The 18,987-nt window shown below is 46.8% G+C and overlaps 1 protein-coding gene across 1 annotated transcript in view; it reads right to left on the reverse strand.

Annotated features, from left to right (window-relative positions):
- Positions 1-18,987, reverse strand: part of GRIK4 (glutamate ionotropic receptor kainate type subunit 4) — a 379,418-nt gene that overhangs the window by 238,576 nt on the left and 121,855 nt on the right. Inside the window, exon 2 of the mRNA XM_066259819.1 lies at positions 870-1,001. Within this exon, the coding sequence (XP_066115916.1) occupies positions 870-951 (82 nt within the window). The 5' untranslated portion in view covers positions 952-1,001. The remainder of the gene's footprint in view (positions 1-869; positions 1,002-18,987) is intronic.

The raw sequence follows: 18,987 nt of genomic DNA on the forward strand, positions 1-18,987 counted from the left end.
AGGCCTTCATGTGACCAACAACCCACCTGCCTGAATGCCTTACTGCTGTGCCCCACTGACTGTCCATACTGACCCCCTTTCTCATATATACCCAAGTGTCCCCAATTCCCACATCCTACAGCTGTCCCAGGCCATTGGGTCCCAACATAGCGTCTGCTGGACTGAAATGTCTCCTGTCGCTACATCTGGGACTGTGTCCCCAGGACCCAGGTCAATAGTGCCTCAGCCTACAGTGGCAAGCCTCGCTCAGTCCCAGGGGGAGAAGCACTTGATTTCCCAGGTACTCTTGGCTCCAAATGGAGCTCAGCCTCCCTCCAGGGACGGGAGTGCTGATGATGCAAGTGGCAGCATTGTCCCATAGCAAGTAGGACAAGGAAGAGAGCAGCGATGACACACATCACAGACGTGACCCTGCTCTCCCTCCCCAGAACCAGGCCAAGGCAAGCAGATAGCAAGCCAAGGGCCCTGCCAAGCAGTGAGCCAGGGTCCCCCAAAGGACTCCCTGGCTTTATTCAAAGCATACCCTTTAGGGAGCCTTCTTGAACTGTCAGCCAGCCTTGCATTTGGAACCCCCAGGGCCATTCCCACCCTCCGTCCTCATCTAAAAGCTGTCCCTTCCACGGGCGAGGCTGCTGGTCACAAGCTGTGATGGAGACATAGCAGCATCTTTATTCTCATCACAGTGGGAGCTGGGAAGATTGACCAGTTAGAACTGTGAGCCTGTCAGCTGTACCACCCCACCACTCAGGCCCAGCCAAACTCCAGGGGACATAGTGCACGGTCATACACCCCTCCTGTACACCTGGGGTAATGAGACGGAGTATCACCCGTGGCCAGCATACCCCTGGGTGCCATCTGAGCACACTTACCAATCCTCAGGGAGTGGGGACTGCTGGCGACCATCACAAGCCACACGGGAAGCAGCACCAAAGGTGCAGAGACTCGGGGCATCTTCTATAACTCCTCATGGAGCCCTCTGCTGGTCTGGGCATGACATAACTCTGCAAGAGAGTAGCGAGCACGTGAGTCTGCTGCCCCTGCTGGGAAGCCATCCATCCACTCTAGTGACCCCAGGCCCCTCCCACCCCACCCCCAAAGCCTCTGTGGGGAGAGCCAACAACCCCTCCACAGAACTGCTGGCAGTGCCCATGAGAGCTCCAGGCTGGGTCCAGCCTCGGTCCCTCTCTATGCCCAAGCTCAGGTTCTAACTCCTTCTTCCTCATCAAATAAGGAGCAGGCAGTGTACTGTGGTCGAATGATTTGTGGGCCTCCACTGTTTAAACATCTCAAATTGGGGATGAAGACCATCTGCTCCCTGGATGAGCAGCAGGGGCCACGGCGGACAGCTATGCCAAGGCCCCAGACACACCACATGCACTGCTACTGGGGAGGGGTGGGGGAAGGGCTGGGTTTCAGGCCAGCTCCTCCATGTACCAGCTGGTGGCCTTCACGAGGACTTCTCTTGGTCACTCAACCTGGTTTCCTCACAGGTAAAAGTGGCACAGCACTACCTGTCTGGTGAAGTTGAGTTGAGGACTAAGACAATATAGAAGGAGGACCATGCTCAGGGCCTGACCTAAAGGAAGGCCTCTTCAGATGTCACCCCTCCCCCCCGCTGCCCCAGCCAGAGGGGCATCCCAGGCCATCAGCTGGTTTCCACATCTGCTCCTGCTACCTGCTGAAAATTAACCCTCCCTGTCCTTCCTCCCTCAACCCCACTCCTCCTTCCCGGGGCAGGTGGACTTGATGTTGACGCCAGACCCTTGGAGGGGACTGCCTCCCCCAAAGCCAGCATGGGTGATATCCCTCACTGAGACCTTTGCGACCCCTGGAGCCCAGAGTCTGTAGGCTGCCAGCTCTTCCCCATCACTAGAGTTCGGGGGACCAGTGAGCACCTAAATCTGCTATTCCTGGTCACCCTTGGTCAGGAAAGCAGAATTCAAACAATCCCTCCTTCCACCCCCTAGAAACATTTAAAAAGGCATTCAGCTCCATTGGGCTTCAGAAAAACACAATTTTAAACCACAATAAGATACCGGTATACATCCACCAGAATAAATTTTTAAAAAAGACAACGTCAAGTGTTGGCAAGGATGTGGAGCACTTGGAACTCCCATGCAGTGTCAGTGGGAGTGCACATGGATAGAACTATTTTAGGGAACTGGTCTACCAGAGCTTTCCACATGCCCTAAGGACCCAGCAACTCCACACCTACATACACATGTAGTAGAAACATATGCATATGCTCACCAAAGATGGACTAGAAGGTCCATAGCAGCACTCTCTGGATTCCCCCAAACTGGAAACCACCCAAACGTCTAGCAGCAAAATGTATAAATACAGTGTATGTTCCCACAAGGGGATGTAGTATGGAAATGAAAATGAATGATAAGTTTCATTCATTATATTGAGCGAAAGAAAGCAGGCACAAAAGAATACGTAAAGTATGATTCTATCTATACATAGTACAAAAACAGACAATAACCTGTTCTGTGCTGTTAGAAGTGCAGTTAGCAGTTACCCTTGGATGGGCAGCAACTGGAAGGGGATGTGTGGCCTCTTCTGCAGGTGCTGGTGATGCCCTGTTTCTGACTCTGGGTGTGGTTACACCAGCGTGTATATTCAGTTTGGGAAAACTCTTTGAGCTGTATACTTATAAGGTTCATTTTTCTGTCTGTTATACTTGAGTAAAAGTTGTGTTTAATGACACTCCCACCTCCCCACACACGTACAGTGTCCCAGCCACACCCAGCAGCTTGCAGCGTGCCTGAAGGATGCACCTCTCCTTACCCCTGTCATTTGCCGAGTCAGGTGCTTCTCTCTGAGCCATCACAGCCACCTAGAATGGCTCAGACATCAGCACCTTCTCTCTGTTGCTGCTGCTGCTGCATTGATGTGTCTACACCTGGGATGAGTGTGGGCTTCTTAAGGGCCAAACCTACTTTCAGCTTCCTGTTGTATCTCAGAGTCTACTCATACAAAATAGGTGCACAGTACCTGGTTTGTTCAATGAATGGAGGCCTCAAGCCATTGCCTTCTATATGCAGACAGAGGAAATTAAAGGGCAAGGACAACCATGCTGTTGGCAAACCAAGCCTAGAACCTATGTCTTTTCATTGATGGGTGCTGATGCAGGGATATATGACAGCAATAAGTGTCAAGGAAAACATTACGTTCTTACTCATTATGGATAAAGTCAATTGTTCAGTGACTGTCTGTCTGCACACTAGAATGTAAGCTTGACAGGAGGAGCAGGGGGCAGAAATCTGATCTGCCCATCTTCTCAGGGCCCAGAAGAGTGCCTGGCATACATTACAGTCTCAATAAATATTTGTAGAGTTTGATAAATGAATAAACTGTCAAAGAGGCAAGAACTGTAAAAATCTGGTTAGGCTATATTAAATTAATATTAAATATAATCATTTATGTCAAATGCCTTCCATGTATGCCTGATCAGCAAGTCAGACATCACCACTTCTTCCAGAAGGGGAATCTAATTTCCATTTTTTCAGAATCTGAAGACTGGTCAGCTTCCTCAAGCTGGAAGACCCATTAATGTCTGTAAGTGTCCCTGGCCCTCTTCCGTGCTGGTATTTTGAAGACAAGCTCCGCAAGGAGGAAGCTCCTCCTTCCTCATATTCACCGCTGCACCTCCAGCACCCAGAGCAGTGCCTGGTGCAGGGCCGCGGTCGGTAAACATGCTTGTCCATGCCTTGGAGTAAGTGAGGTTGTGTGCACGGCAACCTTCCCTTGTCCTCCCTTGTCCTGTCACAGCTTCTTCCACAGTACTCACCTCTGAGCACACACACACACCAGGCGCTCTGGCTCTTGGCCAGACCCCAGGCCCTGGGTGAGTAAACAGCCTCCCTTCAGAAGGGGGGGTCTGGGGGGCCGTGTTCATCCAGTGTCTGAGGAACACTGGGATGCAAAGGACACCCTCTCCAGCAGCTCCCCTGGGCTTCTGCATTTGTCACAGAAGAGAACACGCTCTCACCCAGCTTGTCAAAGCCCATCACCTTTCCTCCGCTGTGGCCTGGAGATGTCACAGAAACCGCAGGCAGAGCCACGTTGAGTCTGAAGGTTGGAAGTCCAGGAGCCGAGGGCTGTACACCTGCCCTTGCACAGTCTCAGGCAGACCCTGAGAAGTCCTTGGCTGCCTTAGCTAAGCAACAGGCTGATCCTGCACTTGACACCCAGCCCTTACAGGGGCCTACGTGAAGGGAGCATATACCCATGAGAACCCAGCTCCTGCTACCAGAAGGCTGCAAGGGCTGTGTCCCTGCCACGGGGTCTGTGACACAGGCGGGGCCCAGGCACACCTCCCAGATCCCAGCCACTCCACGCACTGTGCCAGGGACTCCACACCCTTGGGCACATGCAGCTCTGTGCTAGGCCGTCAGCACTCTCAGATGTATTATACTTCTTCCCTCATGAAGTCTACGCGAAAAGTATAATACCCTTGTGTGAAAAATACAAAGAAAGGAAAACACTGGAGAATTCTTGACGCATGACAGTAATGAAGCAGCTCCCACAAGGCAAGGCAGACTTCGGAGCCAAGCGAGGAGGAGGGGCTGAGAAAACAGAGGCAGAAAGGTATCCCCAGGCCCAGGCAGTGGCAGCAAGATTCTTGGCAGATGCGGGCCACACACTGAGCCCTGAGGCATGTGCTAAATAAGAAAGGGACCTTCCAGGTATGCACTGGGAACAGCAAGGGGTGTCCAAAACATGGTGACCAAACCAACTTGTAAGGGTCACATCGTGTCTCAGGGACCCGGAGGTAAGTGTTGGGGTCAGAGTCTAGAGAGCCTTGACTATCAAGGGTCAGGAGCTCGGACTTCATCCTCCAGGTAATAAAGAGCCATAGAAAGTTTTTGGCCAAGGGAAGGCCAGGACCAGAGCTGTGCTTTACAGAAGCTGATTTGACCGAGGTATACCAGATGGCCTAGACAGCAAAGTGGTCAATTAATGGGCATTCAGTCGTATGTAGGGGCACTATGAATGCTGACCCTGAAGGGAATGGCTCCATTTTTCCTGAACATTAGGGTCCTGGATTTTGCTACAAACTGGAAAAGAAAGTTCCTGAGTAGCCAAGCACTGAGTGGGAGTGTGTACTCTGTGGATGTCTAAGGAAAGCAGAGCCTGGGACATGGGACATTGAATATACGGCCAAGCACAGATCAGGTCCAGCCCAGAGGCCGGGCTCTAATCAGGTGATCTAAAAGAGTCTGGGCTTGAAATCAGACTCTTCAAAACAAGTGGCTTTGCCACTTGTTGCTGATATCACCATGGTCAAGGCCTAAAATCTGTCTGTGCCTTAGTTTCTTATAAAACAGACATACTACTGGCCTGTCTACTTCACAAGGTTGTTCAAAGATCAAAGGAGACATCATATGTGAAAAAATGTTTAGAATCTGGCCAGTTGGCTCAGCGGTAGAGCATCAGCTCAGCATGTGGATGTCCTGGGTTCGATTCCCAGCCAGGGCACACAGGAAAAGTGCCCATCTGCTTCTCTACCCTTCCCTCTCTCCTTTCTCTCTATCTCTCTCTTCCCCTCCCATATTCAAGGCTCCATTGGAGCAAAGTTGGCCCGGGCACTGAGGATGGCTTCAAGGCCTCCACATCAGGTGCTAGAATGGCTCCAGTTGCAACAGAGCAATGCCCCAGATGGGCAGAGCATCGCCCCCTGGTGGGCATGCCGGGTGGATCCCAGTTGGGCGCATGTGGGAGTCTGTCTCTGCCTTCCTGTTTCTCACTTCTCTGTTTCTCACTTTAGAAAAATTTTTAAAAAAAAGTTTTAATGATCAGAAAATAAGGAAAGTATTTTTTTCTAAATCAGATTTGTGGTTGGTTATTTCCTCCACCCCACCCCCACCCCCAACATTTTACTCCCGTCTTTTGTTCTAGACTCAATGTCTGACTCCTCGTCTCGCAGATTTATTGAACAGATGAATGATTCATCTTTATTTTCTATAAAACACCCAAGGCAGTTTTCCACCTAGTAGTTGGAGCTCAATAAATGTACAATTAATAAAGTGAACTTACAGAGAATGTTTTCATCCTACTCATCATCCCCCCCACTCAATGACTCATCTCAATATTAACACTAGCAAAATAAAAAAATTAGAATGGCAAGATGGAGCTCTCTCCTTTGCCTTCCACCTCCATTCATAAAACTTCACACAATTCATCCCAGAGGAAGGCAGTAAGGTAGTGGTTTTCAGCACAAGTTTTGTGTCTGCTTTAGACAGAGCTTGAGTCTGGGCTCTGATACTTACTAGCTCTGACCTTGGGTGAGCATGTGATTAACCTCTCCAAACCTCAGTTTCCCCCTCCACAACATGGAGAAAATGTTAGATATTCCTAAGGTTGTTTTTAAACTTTAGCTGCAATCTTAGAGTATGCCCGCAAATAGCAAGTGCCCAATACTTGCAACTTTCATTAAGATTATTGAGAGCTGCTGTTGTGATTAATGCTATTATTTTCCAGAGCCAAATCACCATGATTGTGTGTGTGTGTGTGGGGGGGTGATATTTAGTGCAGATTTCCCATTCGTGTAAAAGATTACGAATGTTCTCAGACTGCTATGGATAAGCCTCTCACTGGAGAAAGCAGGTGAGGATGAGCTGTGAGATGCCTAGACCCCCAAAGCCAACCTAGCATTCTACATCAAGCGGCACCAGGGGCTGGGGAAACTGCGTAGATCGGGAGCCCCTGTGGTGCTAACCCAGAGTGGTGCAAGTGAATTATACACAAGGCCCAACTGCTGTGCTCAACAACCAAACCCAGCAGGAGGGTAATTGCCTGGAACTCGAGCACAGGGGGACACAACAGCAGTGGAACACATTAAAACACCAGGAACAGCGACTTCCCAACACTTTCCTTCTCCACACACACCCAAGAAGAAGTCAGCAGACAAGAGGACATGAATGTGGCCACCATGAGGAACATTCCAGAACATCAGAAGAAAGGCTCTCCTGACAGCTGCAGCCGGCTGATCAGCCCAGCACCTCCACGTGTCTGAAAGGAAGGGGGAGCACCTCGGTCAGCACAAGGCATGCTGGGTACACAGTGTTCACTGGTAGAAAACGGGCTGCCTCCCTGAGGCTGGTACGGGCAGTAGCAGAACAAACACCATTCCCTGTTCATGCATTTGTTCATTTACACACTCAGTATGCATTCATTAGGCATCAGGTGTAAGTGGAAAGAAAGCTAAAAAGATACAAGACATTTTTTCAAAGAGAAACAGGCACTGGCATCGGTCACCAGGCAGAGGCTGAGAAGTGCGCTCACATAGCCAAGGCACAGACAGCCCGGGCACGAGGTAGGGAGCTCTCAGGGCCACCAGGGTATGCTCAGGGGAGGCTCTGCAGAAAGATGCCCTTGCATGAGGCTTGAAGGATGAAGATGCACCCACAAACACACACATACCCGTACGTGTACACATACCCCACGTGTACATATACTACCATGCGCACATATACAAATACATATATACAACACACACACACAACCTCAGACTTTAGACACCTAAGAGGGAAACATGAGGCCCAGAGCTATCACAGCTTCACCAAGTTCTTCACACGCTCTGAGACCAACAGGAAGAGGACAAACTCAGTACACAGCAAAAAGCAATCCTGGTCTTTGACCATCCTCACTGTCTACTGCAGACAAGAAAAAGTAACCTCTTCCTCTTCTCCCCTGCTACTAGAAAGATTTCCCAATGACCCGAGCAGGGAATTTTACCCTGGTCTGCCTTCTTCCCCTTCCTGAGAGATGACACCGTCAACAGAGGCAGTGATGTTTGAGAAAGCCATCCGAGTCACAGCCAAGTGCATTATTAGCTCTGGAAGGCTGGATTCTGATCCCAGATCCCTCATTTACTAGCTGTAATCAAGACATTAACTTCTGAGCCTTAGCTGCCTCATCCTTTCAAGTGATAATAATTGTACATACCTCACGGGGCTGTTGGCAGTTTACAATGAGGAAGTGCTGAGTACAGTACCTGGCACATAAATATATTAAGTCCTCCAGAAATACACCCTAAATATAATTCACAATGATACTATGTCCCTGTTACCTGAAAGCAAACAGATCTACTGATTTTGAGCCACACATTTAATCCAGCAAACAGTATTTTCATCCGCACTATCTCATTCATTCGGCAAGGATTGACTAACCATCTAACGCAGGGGTCTCCAAACTATGGCATGCGGGCCGCATACAGCCCCCTGAGGCCATTTATCTGGCCCCCGCCGCACTTCCGGGAAGGGGCACCTCTTTCATTGGTCGTCAGTGAGAGGAGCATAGTTCCCATTGAAATACTGGTCAGTTCGTTGATTTAAATTTACTTGCTCTTTATTTTAAATATTGTATTTGTTCCCGTTTTGTTTTTTTACTTTAAAATAAGATCTGTGCAGTGTGCATAGGGATTTGTTCATAGTTTTTTTTATAGTCCAGCCCTCCAACGGCCTGAGGGACAGTGAACTGGCCCCCTGTGTAAAAAGTTTGGGGACCCCTGATATAATGTGTGGGAGACAAAAATAGTGTCCTTGTCCTTGAAGCATTTATGAACAACGAAAAAGTTGTTTGTGTCCTACATAACTGTATACACTCAGTAGTACACATGTGTACACACACGCGTGTGCATACACATACACACAGAACCCCTGCCACTGAAAACTTGTCCTCTATATTTAAAGTACAATTACCCACATTATTTCACTTGATAGTTACTACACTCTAGGCAGCAGGCAGCATAGAGATGACTATACTCTGCTTTCTGGGAAAGGAAACTGAGGCTAAGAGAGGCCCAAAGACCAGCGAAAGGATGCACCAGGGACTGACATTATCAGGCACTCGTCCACATCACACATGTGCAGGGGAGTTCGCCGTTTCTACATGGTTACTCCTTCAAGTCCTGCAGCTACCTAACCAGCCCAAATTGGAGCCCTTCTGCAAAGTTAAGGAACTGGAAACTCAGGGAAGATAAGCAGTTTGCCAAAGATCACAAAGCTCACAAGCCATGGGCCAGAAGGTCTAGTTTTTTCTGGTTCAGACCGCGCGGGCGTCTCCCACAGAACCAGAGCAGATGTAATAAGTGGCTCTGCTGATAAATTGAAGCCATTCAGGCTGCAGGTCCAGCAGCCTGCACTCCGACCTCCAACAAATACTGATGGTGGGCCTAGTGTGCACTGAGCACTATGCTCTGGCAGATAACACCGGGTCCTCACAGTTCCCACACACCCCTGCCTGGTCCCACAGGGGGAGGGAGCTTTGTGTGGGCTCTGCCTCTGCCTAGAACATTTTTCCCCCTGAAAAGCTGGCACACACCCCACCTTGTCCCAGGCCTTGACTCCAATCCTGAAGTCCCAGGGTGTCTTCATCCTCCCTGCTCTACTTCCTTTCTGCCCATAGTACTCACCACCTCCTAGCTTAGGAGACAACTGACTTATTTATTGTGTTTCTACATGTGCTTGCTAAAATGTAAGCTCCCCAAGAGCAGGGATTTTGCCTACTTTGTTCTTGATGTGTTCAAAGCACCTAGAACAATATCTGCCAAATACTAGGTACTCAATACATGCTCTGACTAAATACGAGAAACATGAAAAAACTAAATGGATATTAAAGATTGCACAGTCACAGGGCTGACTAAGGCTTGGGCACTCAGGGGAGGGGGCTGTGGCCACCAGGACTTTCTAATTTCTGCTGGGGAAAGATGCCTGTAAGAGTGTGTAGAGTCTACCTTCCTCTTGATGACTGCAACAATTCAGAGGCAGCATTGGAAGCTTCCTATTTGCAAGAAAACAAGATGAAGTGAGAAGGAGGACAGCTGAGAATTTCAAGGCATTCTTGTCCTGGATACAAGGAGAACCCAAGGCCACTGCTGACCGTGTCCGAGCCCAGTTAAAGGAGGAAGCCAGGCTCTACTGATCGCCACGTACTGACCAGACAGAAGCACAGAGAATAGAAAGGGCGCAGCTGGCTTCTCACAGCCTAGAAAGCCAAGAGAGCCAGGAAGGTGACCCCTCAGTGCAGAGGAGGGACCCCAGAACCTCAGAGCTCCAAGGAACTAGGAGATCGCTTAGAAAAGGCTCCTCACCCCACAGATATGAAAGCAAGGCTCAGGAGGGGAAAAGATTTTTTTTTATTATTATTATTTATTCCATGTCTTTTTTTTTTTAATTTTATTTTTTTAATGGGGTGACATCAATAAATCAGGATACATATATTCAAAGATAACAAGTCCAGGTTATCTTGTCGTTCAATTATGTTGCATACCCACCACCCAAAGTCAGATTGTCCTCTGTCACCTTCTATCTTGTTTTCTTTGTGCCCCTCCCCACCCCTTTTAGGGGAAAAGATTTTTAATCAGGGTTAAGAGTTGGTGCTAGAGCAGATTCTAAGATCTGAGTCTCCTAACAGCCGAATCAAAGCCCCTTTCATAGTAAAAGGAAAAAAAATGTGTTTGTTTTTACTGTCTTCCACAAACTGTCTCTATACCAGTTGGGGGACATAAGACGCTGTGTGAGACAGATAAACACGCAGGTAGCCATCAGATTAAAATACAAAGTACGCAGTGTAAACATGGAAGAAGAAATGTTTCCTGGTTGCCATAGGAACAACAGGAAAGTATACCCAAGCCAGTGGGAGGAAGCAGAGTTTGCCACCCCAAGATATGCCTTTTGGAATATGGGTTATTTGAATCTGGATATTTTTAAGAAACAAAAGACTCAGAACCTTTACCTTCCTCCTAACTGCATGAAAGAATTTAAATAGAGCACCTGCTAGGAAGAAAGCTATTATCACAGACATCTATAGCTGACTGTGAACCAGGTGTGACAGACAGGGAGGAGCCTAGCAAGGCACATTAGACCAGGGTCCTCGGTGTCCCATTGTTAAAGATGGCCCAGCAAACATTTGCTTTTCTATCTCCTTGTGAATTGCCTTCCTGTCCTCGGAAGTCCCAAACCACATCTCCCCTCTCCTGAGCCCCAGAACGGTAAACAATCCTTAACTGCCAAATGTGTCCTCAGGTCCTGTATTCATACAAAATCCTCTTATGTATGTACATAATAAGTTTGGTCATTTTCTCCTGCTAATCTGTCTCATGTTAATTTGATTATTAGTCCAGCCAAAAAAAGTTAGAAAGATAGGAGGAAAATTATTCCTCCCTGCCCCAACCCAGTTTTGATGAAACAGGAGACTTGACTGGCTAGACCCTGTTGACTTTGGGATTGTTGCAGACATGGGGATCCTGGAGCCTCCGACACAGGCTGGCGAAGGAGGTGAGAGTTCTCACCAAATCAGCAACTGCCCCCCTCCCCGCCCGCAGATCTCTGAAGGATCCACTGAAAACAAAAGCGGTGAGAATCGGGGATTTTTTTTCTCTTTCTAAATTTAGATTAGTAGGAGAATTTACTGGTGAAGCTGGTGTCTTAGGCAAACATGACTGTAAAGAGTTAGTTTGTTCTGTTGATCCCACTCCTCCCAGAGACGGTCGTTACCTCTACCGGCTGGAAGAAGCACATGCAGCTGGTGGGAAGCCAAAAAAAACTGTGGTTGCAAGCTTAGAGGCTCTAAACCTCATTCTGTCCAAAGGGGGTAAAAGGTGCAATGCCTGGTGTTTTGGAAGAGCTGTTCGAAGGCAGTGCCCTTCATCCTTCTTAGACTAACTCTGGGAGTGAACCTGCGGACGTCATGAGGGCTACATCCTTTGCACCCACTCTGGATGCCTCCTGTGCCCACAGTTTAACTGTAAAAAGGCCTACTGGTTTGAGTCACTGTTGAGATTTATAGATCCCACCATCACTGACCAGAGGACGAATCTTTTGACTTGGAAAAAAGAAAAACTTCTAAATTGGAAAATCTTTAGAGTATTCTTAAACAGTTGTTTTATTGGTGCCTATAGAAAGCTCAAACTTAAAGATATATGGGCCCAAAGAAATAGAACTATTAGCCTAACAAAAACAATTTGGGAAGCTCTAGTGAATCTGCTGTCTCAGCTTTTCCTCATGGATCTTATAAGTGATAATAAAAACATTAGGTTAATTAACAAGAGAATAGACAGCAGCTGAGGAGAGAGTCACAGCTCTCTTCCCAACGAGGCAGAAAAATTTTAAAGGTTATTAGGAAATAAAGTGAATAAAGCAAATATTGATAGGAGCAAATGAAAGCAGAAACAAAAAAGAGAAGTCACAGGACTTGTCCCAGCAGGGCAGCATCTTCACCTGGTTATTAAGAAATGGGATCAATAAAGCAGACATTGACGGGGTTCAGACAAAGGTTTTGATACAGCACTACTGGAGGATGGGCGGTCCAACAGAGAGCCCCTGTGCTGGTCCCCCAACATTAAAGGGCCATAAACAATTCTGCTCTACTTACCTCAGTTTGGAAAATTTAAGTAAGAAGGCAGATTACAATGAGGAATCTGACCAACAAGAGTTTGGGCCAGCAGTCAGGCTGGTTAATCAAGTTACTCTTTGATACAGGACCAGAACTCCCAAACACTGTGGCACAAGAACCCATCAGCAAAGCCCTGACTGGGTCTCCAGTTAGACAGAGAGAATGTTAAAATGTAATGGTTAATGACATTATAAAAGTTGGAATGTTTAAGTAGAGAGTTGTCTCTTCTTTACCCGAATGTTTAATGGGAATGAATGCTATGTTTAGCTGTGGAACATTTCTCCTCCCCCATACAGTAAAACAAAAACTTGTTGATGAAGTCCTAATAAAGGCTAGAAATAGGTATACTCAAACATTGATGAAATTAAGGTACAAGTTTATAAGATAATTGGTATATTTAAACACGCATTATGTATTAGGATGGTCTCTTGTCTCTTGTACTTGATCATCTTATGGGAATGGAAACTATCTAATTGGAAAACATTCCCCCTACCTAGTGTTGTAAACCAGAAGGCATGTAAATCCACTCTTCAAACAACATTAATCAGATATGCTAAATGGGAATCAGTAAGGTTGCCTGAGCCCACAGAGAAACCAGAGGCTTCTACCAGGGGATAACAGGAACAGATTTAAAAAGCTTGTAACTTTGATACTTTCCCTGGACTTTACCATGTAGATTTTCTACCCCTATTTTCTCTAAGGCCTAAGGGCCTTTCCTTAAAATGCAAATGATTCTTGGAAACTAGGTAAATGAAAAAATCTTAAGTGCCTTCTCTACAAATATCAGTCACTCTCTTTGTGTCTGTGTGTTGTATGGATGATATTACTAAATAAAAAAATAATTTATAAGAAACTCTGTTTAAGTGGCTTGAGGGAAGTAAGTGCTTATATAAATTAAGAAATATAACAAATTAACCCACATTTTTCAGGTTATGGGAAAATATTTGGTGTTAAAACTAATTTAAGTTTGTTGATTTAATTAAAACAGAAAAATCTTTAAAGTTATTAGTATTAAATGTAATACTTTTATTTCACCTGGGTTTACAAAAATAAGGCCTTGGCCACTTAGTTCAGTGGTAGAGTATTGGCCCGGCATGTAGATGTCCTGGATTAGATTCCCGGTCAGGGCACACGGGAGAAGCCGCCCATTTGCTTCTCCATCCCTCCCCCTCTTGCTTCTTTCTCTCCCCCCCCCCCCTGCAGCCATGGTTCAATTGGAGCAAGTTGGCCCCAGGCACTGAGGATGGTTCCATGGCCTCTACCTCAGCTGCTAAGAAGAGCTTGGTTGCTGAGCAACAGAGCAATGCCCATATGGGCAAAGCATTGCCCCTTAGTAGGCCTGCTGGGAGAATCCAGGTCGGGGCACATGTGAGAGTCTTTTTATGCTTTCCTGCTTCTTATTGAGTAAAAATAAATAAACAAACAAATAAACAAACAAATAAATAAATTCACATTATCTCTGTTGCAAAATCTGCCAGCAGGAAAAACAGCAAAACAAATAATTGCTTGTAATGTCTCACTGAGTTTTCATGGGTAATCCAAACTTAATTGTTAAGAACTAATAAATAGATGCAAGTGAATAAAAAGGTTTGATAAAATTTTTAACAATAATTATATATATTATAGCATATATACTCAAAAATAGTTTCCCCGGCCCTGGCCAGTCGGCCTGGTGTGCAGAAGTCCCGGGTTCGATTCCCGGCCAGGGTACACAGGAAAAGCGCCCATCTGCTTCTCCACCCCTCCCCCTCTCCTTCCTCTCTGTCTCTCTCTTCCCCTCCTGCAGCTGAGGCTCCATTGGAGCAAAGATGGCCCCGGGCGCTGGGGATGGCTCCTTGGCCTCTGCCCCAGGCGCTAGAGTGGCTCTGGTCGTGGCAGAGCGACTCTCCGGAGGGGCAGAGCATCGCCCCCTGGTGGGCAGAGCGATGCCCCTGGTGGGCGTGCCGGGTGGATCCCGGTCGGGCGCATGCGGGAGTCTGTCTGACTGTCTCTCCCCGTTTCCGGCTTCAGAAAAATACAGGAAAAAAAAAAAATAGTTTCCCCAAATCTTTCAGTATTTTGAAAATTTTAAGTTCTGCTAAATTGAGTTAAAAGATGAGTTAGGTTATTGATTATCTAGATAATTTCCAAACATTAACTATAAATAAGTCTAAGTTTATCAACTTGTAATTTCTTATTATAGAGAAACTAAAAGATAAATTTGATTATGTTAATAAAATATTTTGTTCTTTGTTGTGGAAGCATATGTTTCTAAAAATTATAAACTCCATTTTCCAGTAAAAGAAGCTATATTTCTAGAGGTTATGAAATGTATTCATGGGTTTGCCAATCTACGGAATGCTGATACGACTACTCCTAATTACTTACTTTTACATTTTCATTAGGCCCTGGCTGAGTAGCTCAGTGGATAGAGCATCATCCTGGTGTACGGAAGGTCACAGATTAGATCCCCAGTCAGGGTACATGTGAGAGGCAACCAATAAATGAGCAACCAAATGGAACAACAAATGAACGCTTCTCTATCCCCCTTTCTCCCTCCCTTCCTCTCTCTCTCTCTCAAATCAATAAACAAAGTTTTTAAAAATATATGAAATAAAGTATAGGTTTCAAATAAACCTTCAGCTCATACCATTGAACTGGGTAAAAATATATAAAACTAATGAAAAAGCTTCATAAAACTGCAAACAAAAGATTAAGATCAATAAAAAATAATTACATGAGGTTGAATGAGCTGATGAATATGATTATAATTTTTAAGACTTTAAAAAATATATTGCTGGTTTTTAAAAATGGTTTGTTTTCCAGATATAAAGAATCTTGTTTCTCTTAAACTACCTATGACTTAGAGCAATATAGTAAATTATACCTTTGTGAATAGAAATGAAACATTTATCTTTTTCTCCCTATGTGAACTCTCTGGAATTTGGATATTCTTAATGAGTATTCTTATTTTTCACGGCAGTATAGTTATTTTCATGAGTTCAATAACAATCAGTTCTCATAACAGGACACTACTGGAAACTGGTTGTATGTCCAAGGCTTTGACTGGAATGCCATGTTTGAGAAAAGCACGCATAGACTCAGGTATGACCAGACAGATTTAAGACACTATATATTTATAGATTGACTTTGGGAGCTAATAAAAAGCCTCCTTGGAAACATCTACCTGGTACCTTGCTTACAGGGTTCCTAGCAACATTACTAGGTGAGTAGAGAAGGCCACTCCCTGGCAGGTGTAGGAGCATCAGGATATTTGGGGCAACTTGAAAAAAAAAAAAGAGTTAACCCAAATCTAAAAGTACCGCAGGCAAAGTGAAGAGAGAAGTGTGTTTGCCTCTGAGACCTTCTCAGGAGGTAGGGTTGACAAGACAGGAAATAAGGATCACTTTCTGGCTTCTCGACTGAACAACAGTGCAGACTGGTGCCACTTTCTGAAACAGAACACCAGAGGAGAGATGGGAATGACTAGGTCATAGAGGGAAAGGGACAGGAAGCTCAGAGATGCCAAGAGCACCTGCAGGGTGTATGTCCACCAAGTGGAGGAGAAGAGACACCAGGCCCTTGCGATTCTTCCATCCAGAGCTGAGAAGGTTCTGGAAGGGGAGCTCCACCTCTGTCCATGATGCTCCTGGTTCAGCCGGCCTTTGGGCAGGTGTGCTTCATAGACTGTGGTGTCTGCCTCAGGACCACCCCTCTGCTCACTGCACATTGGTGGCGTGAAGAAAGTCACGGAAAGTCACTTCTAATTTCTAAAAAGGGTGGACCCCCACTTCTCAGGTCCCTTTAGAAGATACAGCTGAGGGGCGGCAAAGGGTGCCGTTGCAGAGCACGTGCTCTGCGGACAAACTCCAGCTCTACCACCAGCTAGCTGATTTAGAAAATGGGGCTAAAAATGAGCGCCTCTTAAACGAGCTAGTATCTGTCAAAGAGCTTCGAAGGGTACCCGGCACACAGTAAATGCCGTATCATGGTTTAATATAAAGGCAGGCGTAAGATGGGATTTAGACACCGTTACCAGGACAAGATGATGGAGTGGGGGCGGGGCGGTTCTGTAGGCAAAGGGGCCCAGGAGGAAGAAGGCTCCCTCTGCTGTGTGGGCTTGAGGCACCCTGGCACACCTCACGAGGAAAAACACTGGGCTAAGCCAAATGACTACAATAAACCAGCTCTCGCCTCGGATCACTCTAAGAAAGAATTCTTCTGGGTGTGTAATTTCTTTTAAAGAAGTAATGTTTACTTTGGAAACAGCAACTGCACCCCACACAGCTTCGATATATGTGGAATTTGACCAGTCTCCCTTATGTTAGGGGAAGGCGGCCTGTTTTGTGTATCAGGCTGTCTCTAAAGCACTGCAGTTTACATCACATTTGTTATGCGGCTGGGCAAAACGTGTATGAATAAATAACAACCTGCTCGAGATCCACGCTGCTCAGCCAGAGAGCCTGGAGAGCTACTCACTCCGCCTGTGAAATATCTGCTAACCACCAAGGGGAAAAAAATCCCACCTCGCCAGGGCACCCTAACACTGCATTTCAATAGGTTTACATTGCTGCCTCTACTTTGTCGCTTGCTAGTGAAAACAGTATAGCCCAAATGTGCGGACACTCGCTTCCCCCGAGAGCAAGGGTTCCCAAGGGTTCCGTGCCTGTCTGGCTCTCCTCAATGCCTTGTTTCTGGAAAAGAGAAGGAAGAGATTTGTTCGTGGGTCTGCTCTGCCTCTTCTATTCCTCACGACTCCTCCCTCCCAGCTGGCTACCAAATGCCTGTGTCCAGGAAGGCCCACGGCATCAGGGTCCTCCGAGACACCAAGGGGCGGAAGCTCACCCTGCACCAGCCTGGTCTCTGGGGGTACTTTGTGGAACTCCCAGAAAAGGTTGCTCCTGCCCCTCTATCCATGATCCTGGACTCCAGTCCCAACTTCAGGGACACCCCGGGTCCAGGTGGAGCCCAGGACCTAGAGAATAACATGCTCTCCACAGAAGAACCTCAGTTGGTTCTCAGAACTCCTGAACACTGTCTTTCTAAACTGCCTTTGTTTTTTTTTAAGTGAAGTGGAGAGAGAGAGGGACAGACAGGGCAGACAGACAGGAAGGGAGAGAGGTGAGAAGCATCAACTCGTAGTTGCAGCACCTCATTTCTTCATTGATTGCTTTCTCATATGTACCTTAACCAGAGACTCCAGCCAAGCCAATGACCCCTTGCCCAAGCCAGTGACCTTGGGCACAAGCCAGCGACCTTGGGCTTCAAGTCAGTGACATTTGGCTCAAGCCAGTGACCATGGGGTCATGCCTATAATCACACACTTGAGCTGGTGACCCTGCGCTCAAGCTGGTGAGCCCATGCTCAAGCTGGTTACCTTGGTGTTTCAAACTTGGGTCCTCAGCATTCCAGGCTGATGCTCTATCCACTGCACCACCGCCTGGTCAGGCTAAACTGCTTTTCTTAACTATCAAGTCCAGCCCCAAGCAAAGCTGTGATGTAGGTAAAAATTTTTCATTCATTCATTCAACCAATGGTTTTGAGCATCTCCTCAGTGCCAGACACTGGCCCAGGAGCCCCAAAACCACTTTTCAATATTCCTGCCCTCAGGGAATACCACGGAGTGCCGCGAGGGCCAAATGGCAGGCTACCTAAAGTCCCCAGGAGAAAGTTCCCCAGAGAATGCCACCTAACCTGAGGCGTAAAAGAGAAATTAGAAAAACAGATCCAAATTATTCAAGGAATCACTATTCATGAGAGTCTGAACTGGACACTGAAATGCCCATCAATCACAGAATCAATAAACGGTGGTATTCACACAGTGGAACAGAGCAGTGAAAACGAACAAACTATAACAACGAGGATAAATCCCACAAAGAGAACGCTGAACAAAAGAAAGCCAGACACAAAGATGCACACGGTATGATCGCACGCTCATAAAGCGGAAAAGAGGCAAGACGTGCTGCCGACGGCACCGGGAGTCGGGGCAGTGGGGACTGGGGTCACAGCGACTCGCTGGGAGGCGGCGAGGGACACTGGCTCCCCAGTCTGGGTGTAGGATGGAAGGGTGGGCTCGCTTTATTAAAATGCAAAGCTGTGCACCTGTCATTCTGCATTTTGCGGTAGACTTGATAAACTTTCATGGAAAAAAAAAAAAGGTTTACATTAAATAAAGGTTTTAAGTCTGGCCAAGCAGGGGTCCTGCTTTTCTTCCATGCCCCTGGCCCTCTCTCTCACTATTTTTTCATTATCAACCTGAGACCTTACGCCCCTTCCGATCGTCATCACGGTTACACAGGAAAGCATCGGGTCCATGAATTCGCACTAAGCTGTCCATGACTGATAGCAGTTCAGCAGTATTACCTGGGGGAAGAAGGGGGATTCCTTTCTAATAAAGCTGAATTGCTTTAACTCAAAAGAGTATGTACTACCAGGCAGCAGGGGCAGGAGCAAGGAAAGATAAGGGGTAGGGGGGCGTGGACTGCGCTAGGACCCTCCATCAAACCCTGTGCCATGGCTTAATCCGAGACCACGGGGCACACCGAGCTTCCTGCTTCCTCCTGGAGAATGAGGAGTGGTGGGAAGGCAGCTGGACTCCTGGGCTGC

This window comes from Saccopteryx bilineata, chromosome 2 (assembly GCF_036850765.1).
Source record: "Saccopteryx bilineata isolate mSacBil1 chromosome 2, mSacBil1_pri_phased_curated, whole genome shotgun sequence".
In the NCBI taxonomy this organism is placed as follows: domain Eukaryota; kingdom Metazoa; phylum Chordata; class Mammalia; order Chiroptera; family Emballonuridae; genus Saccopteryx; species Saccopteryx bilineata.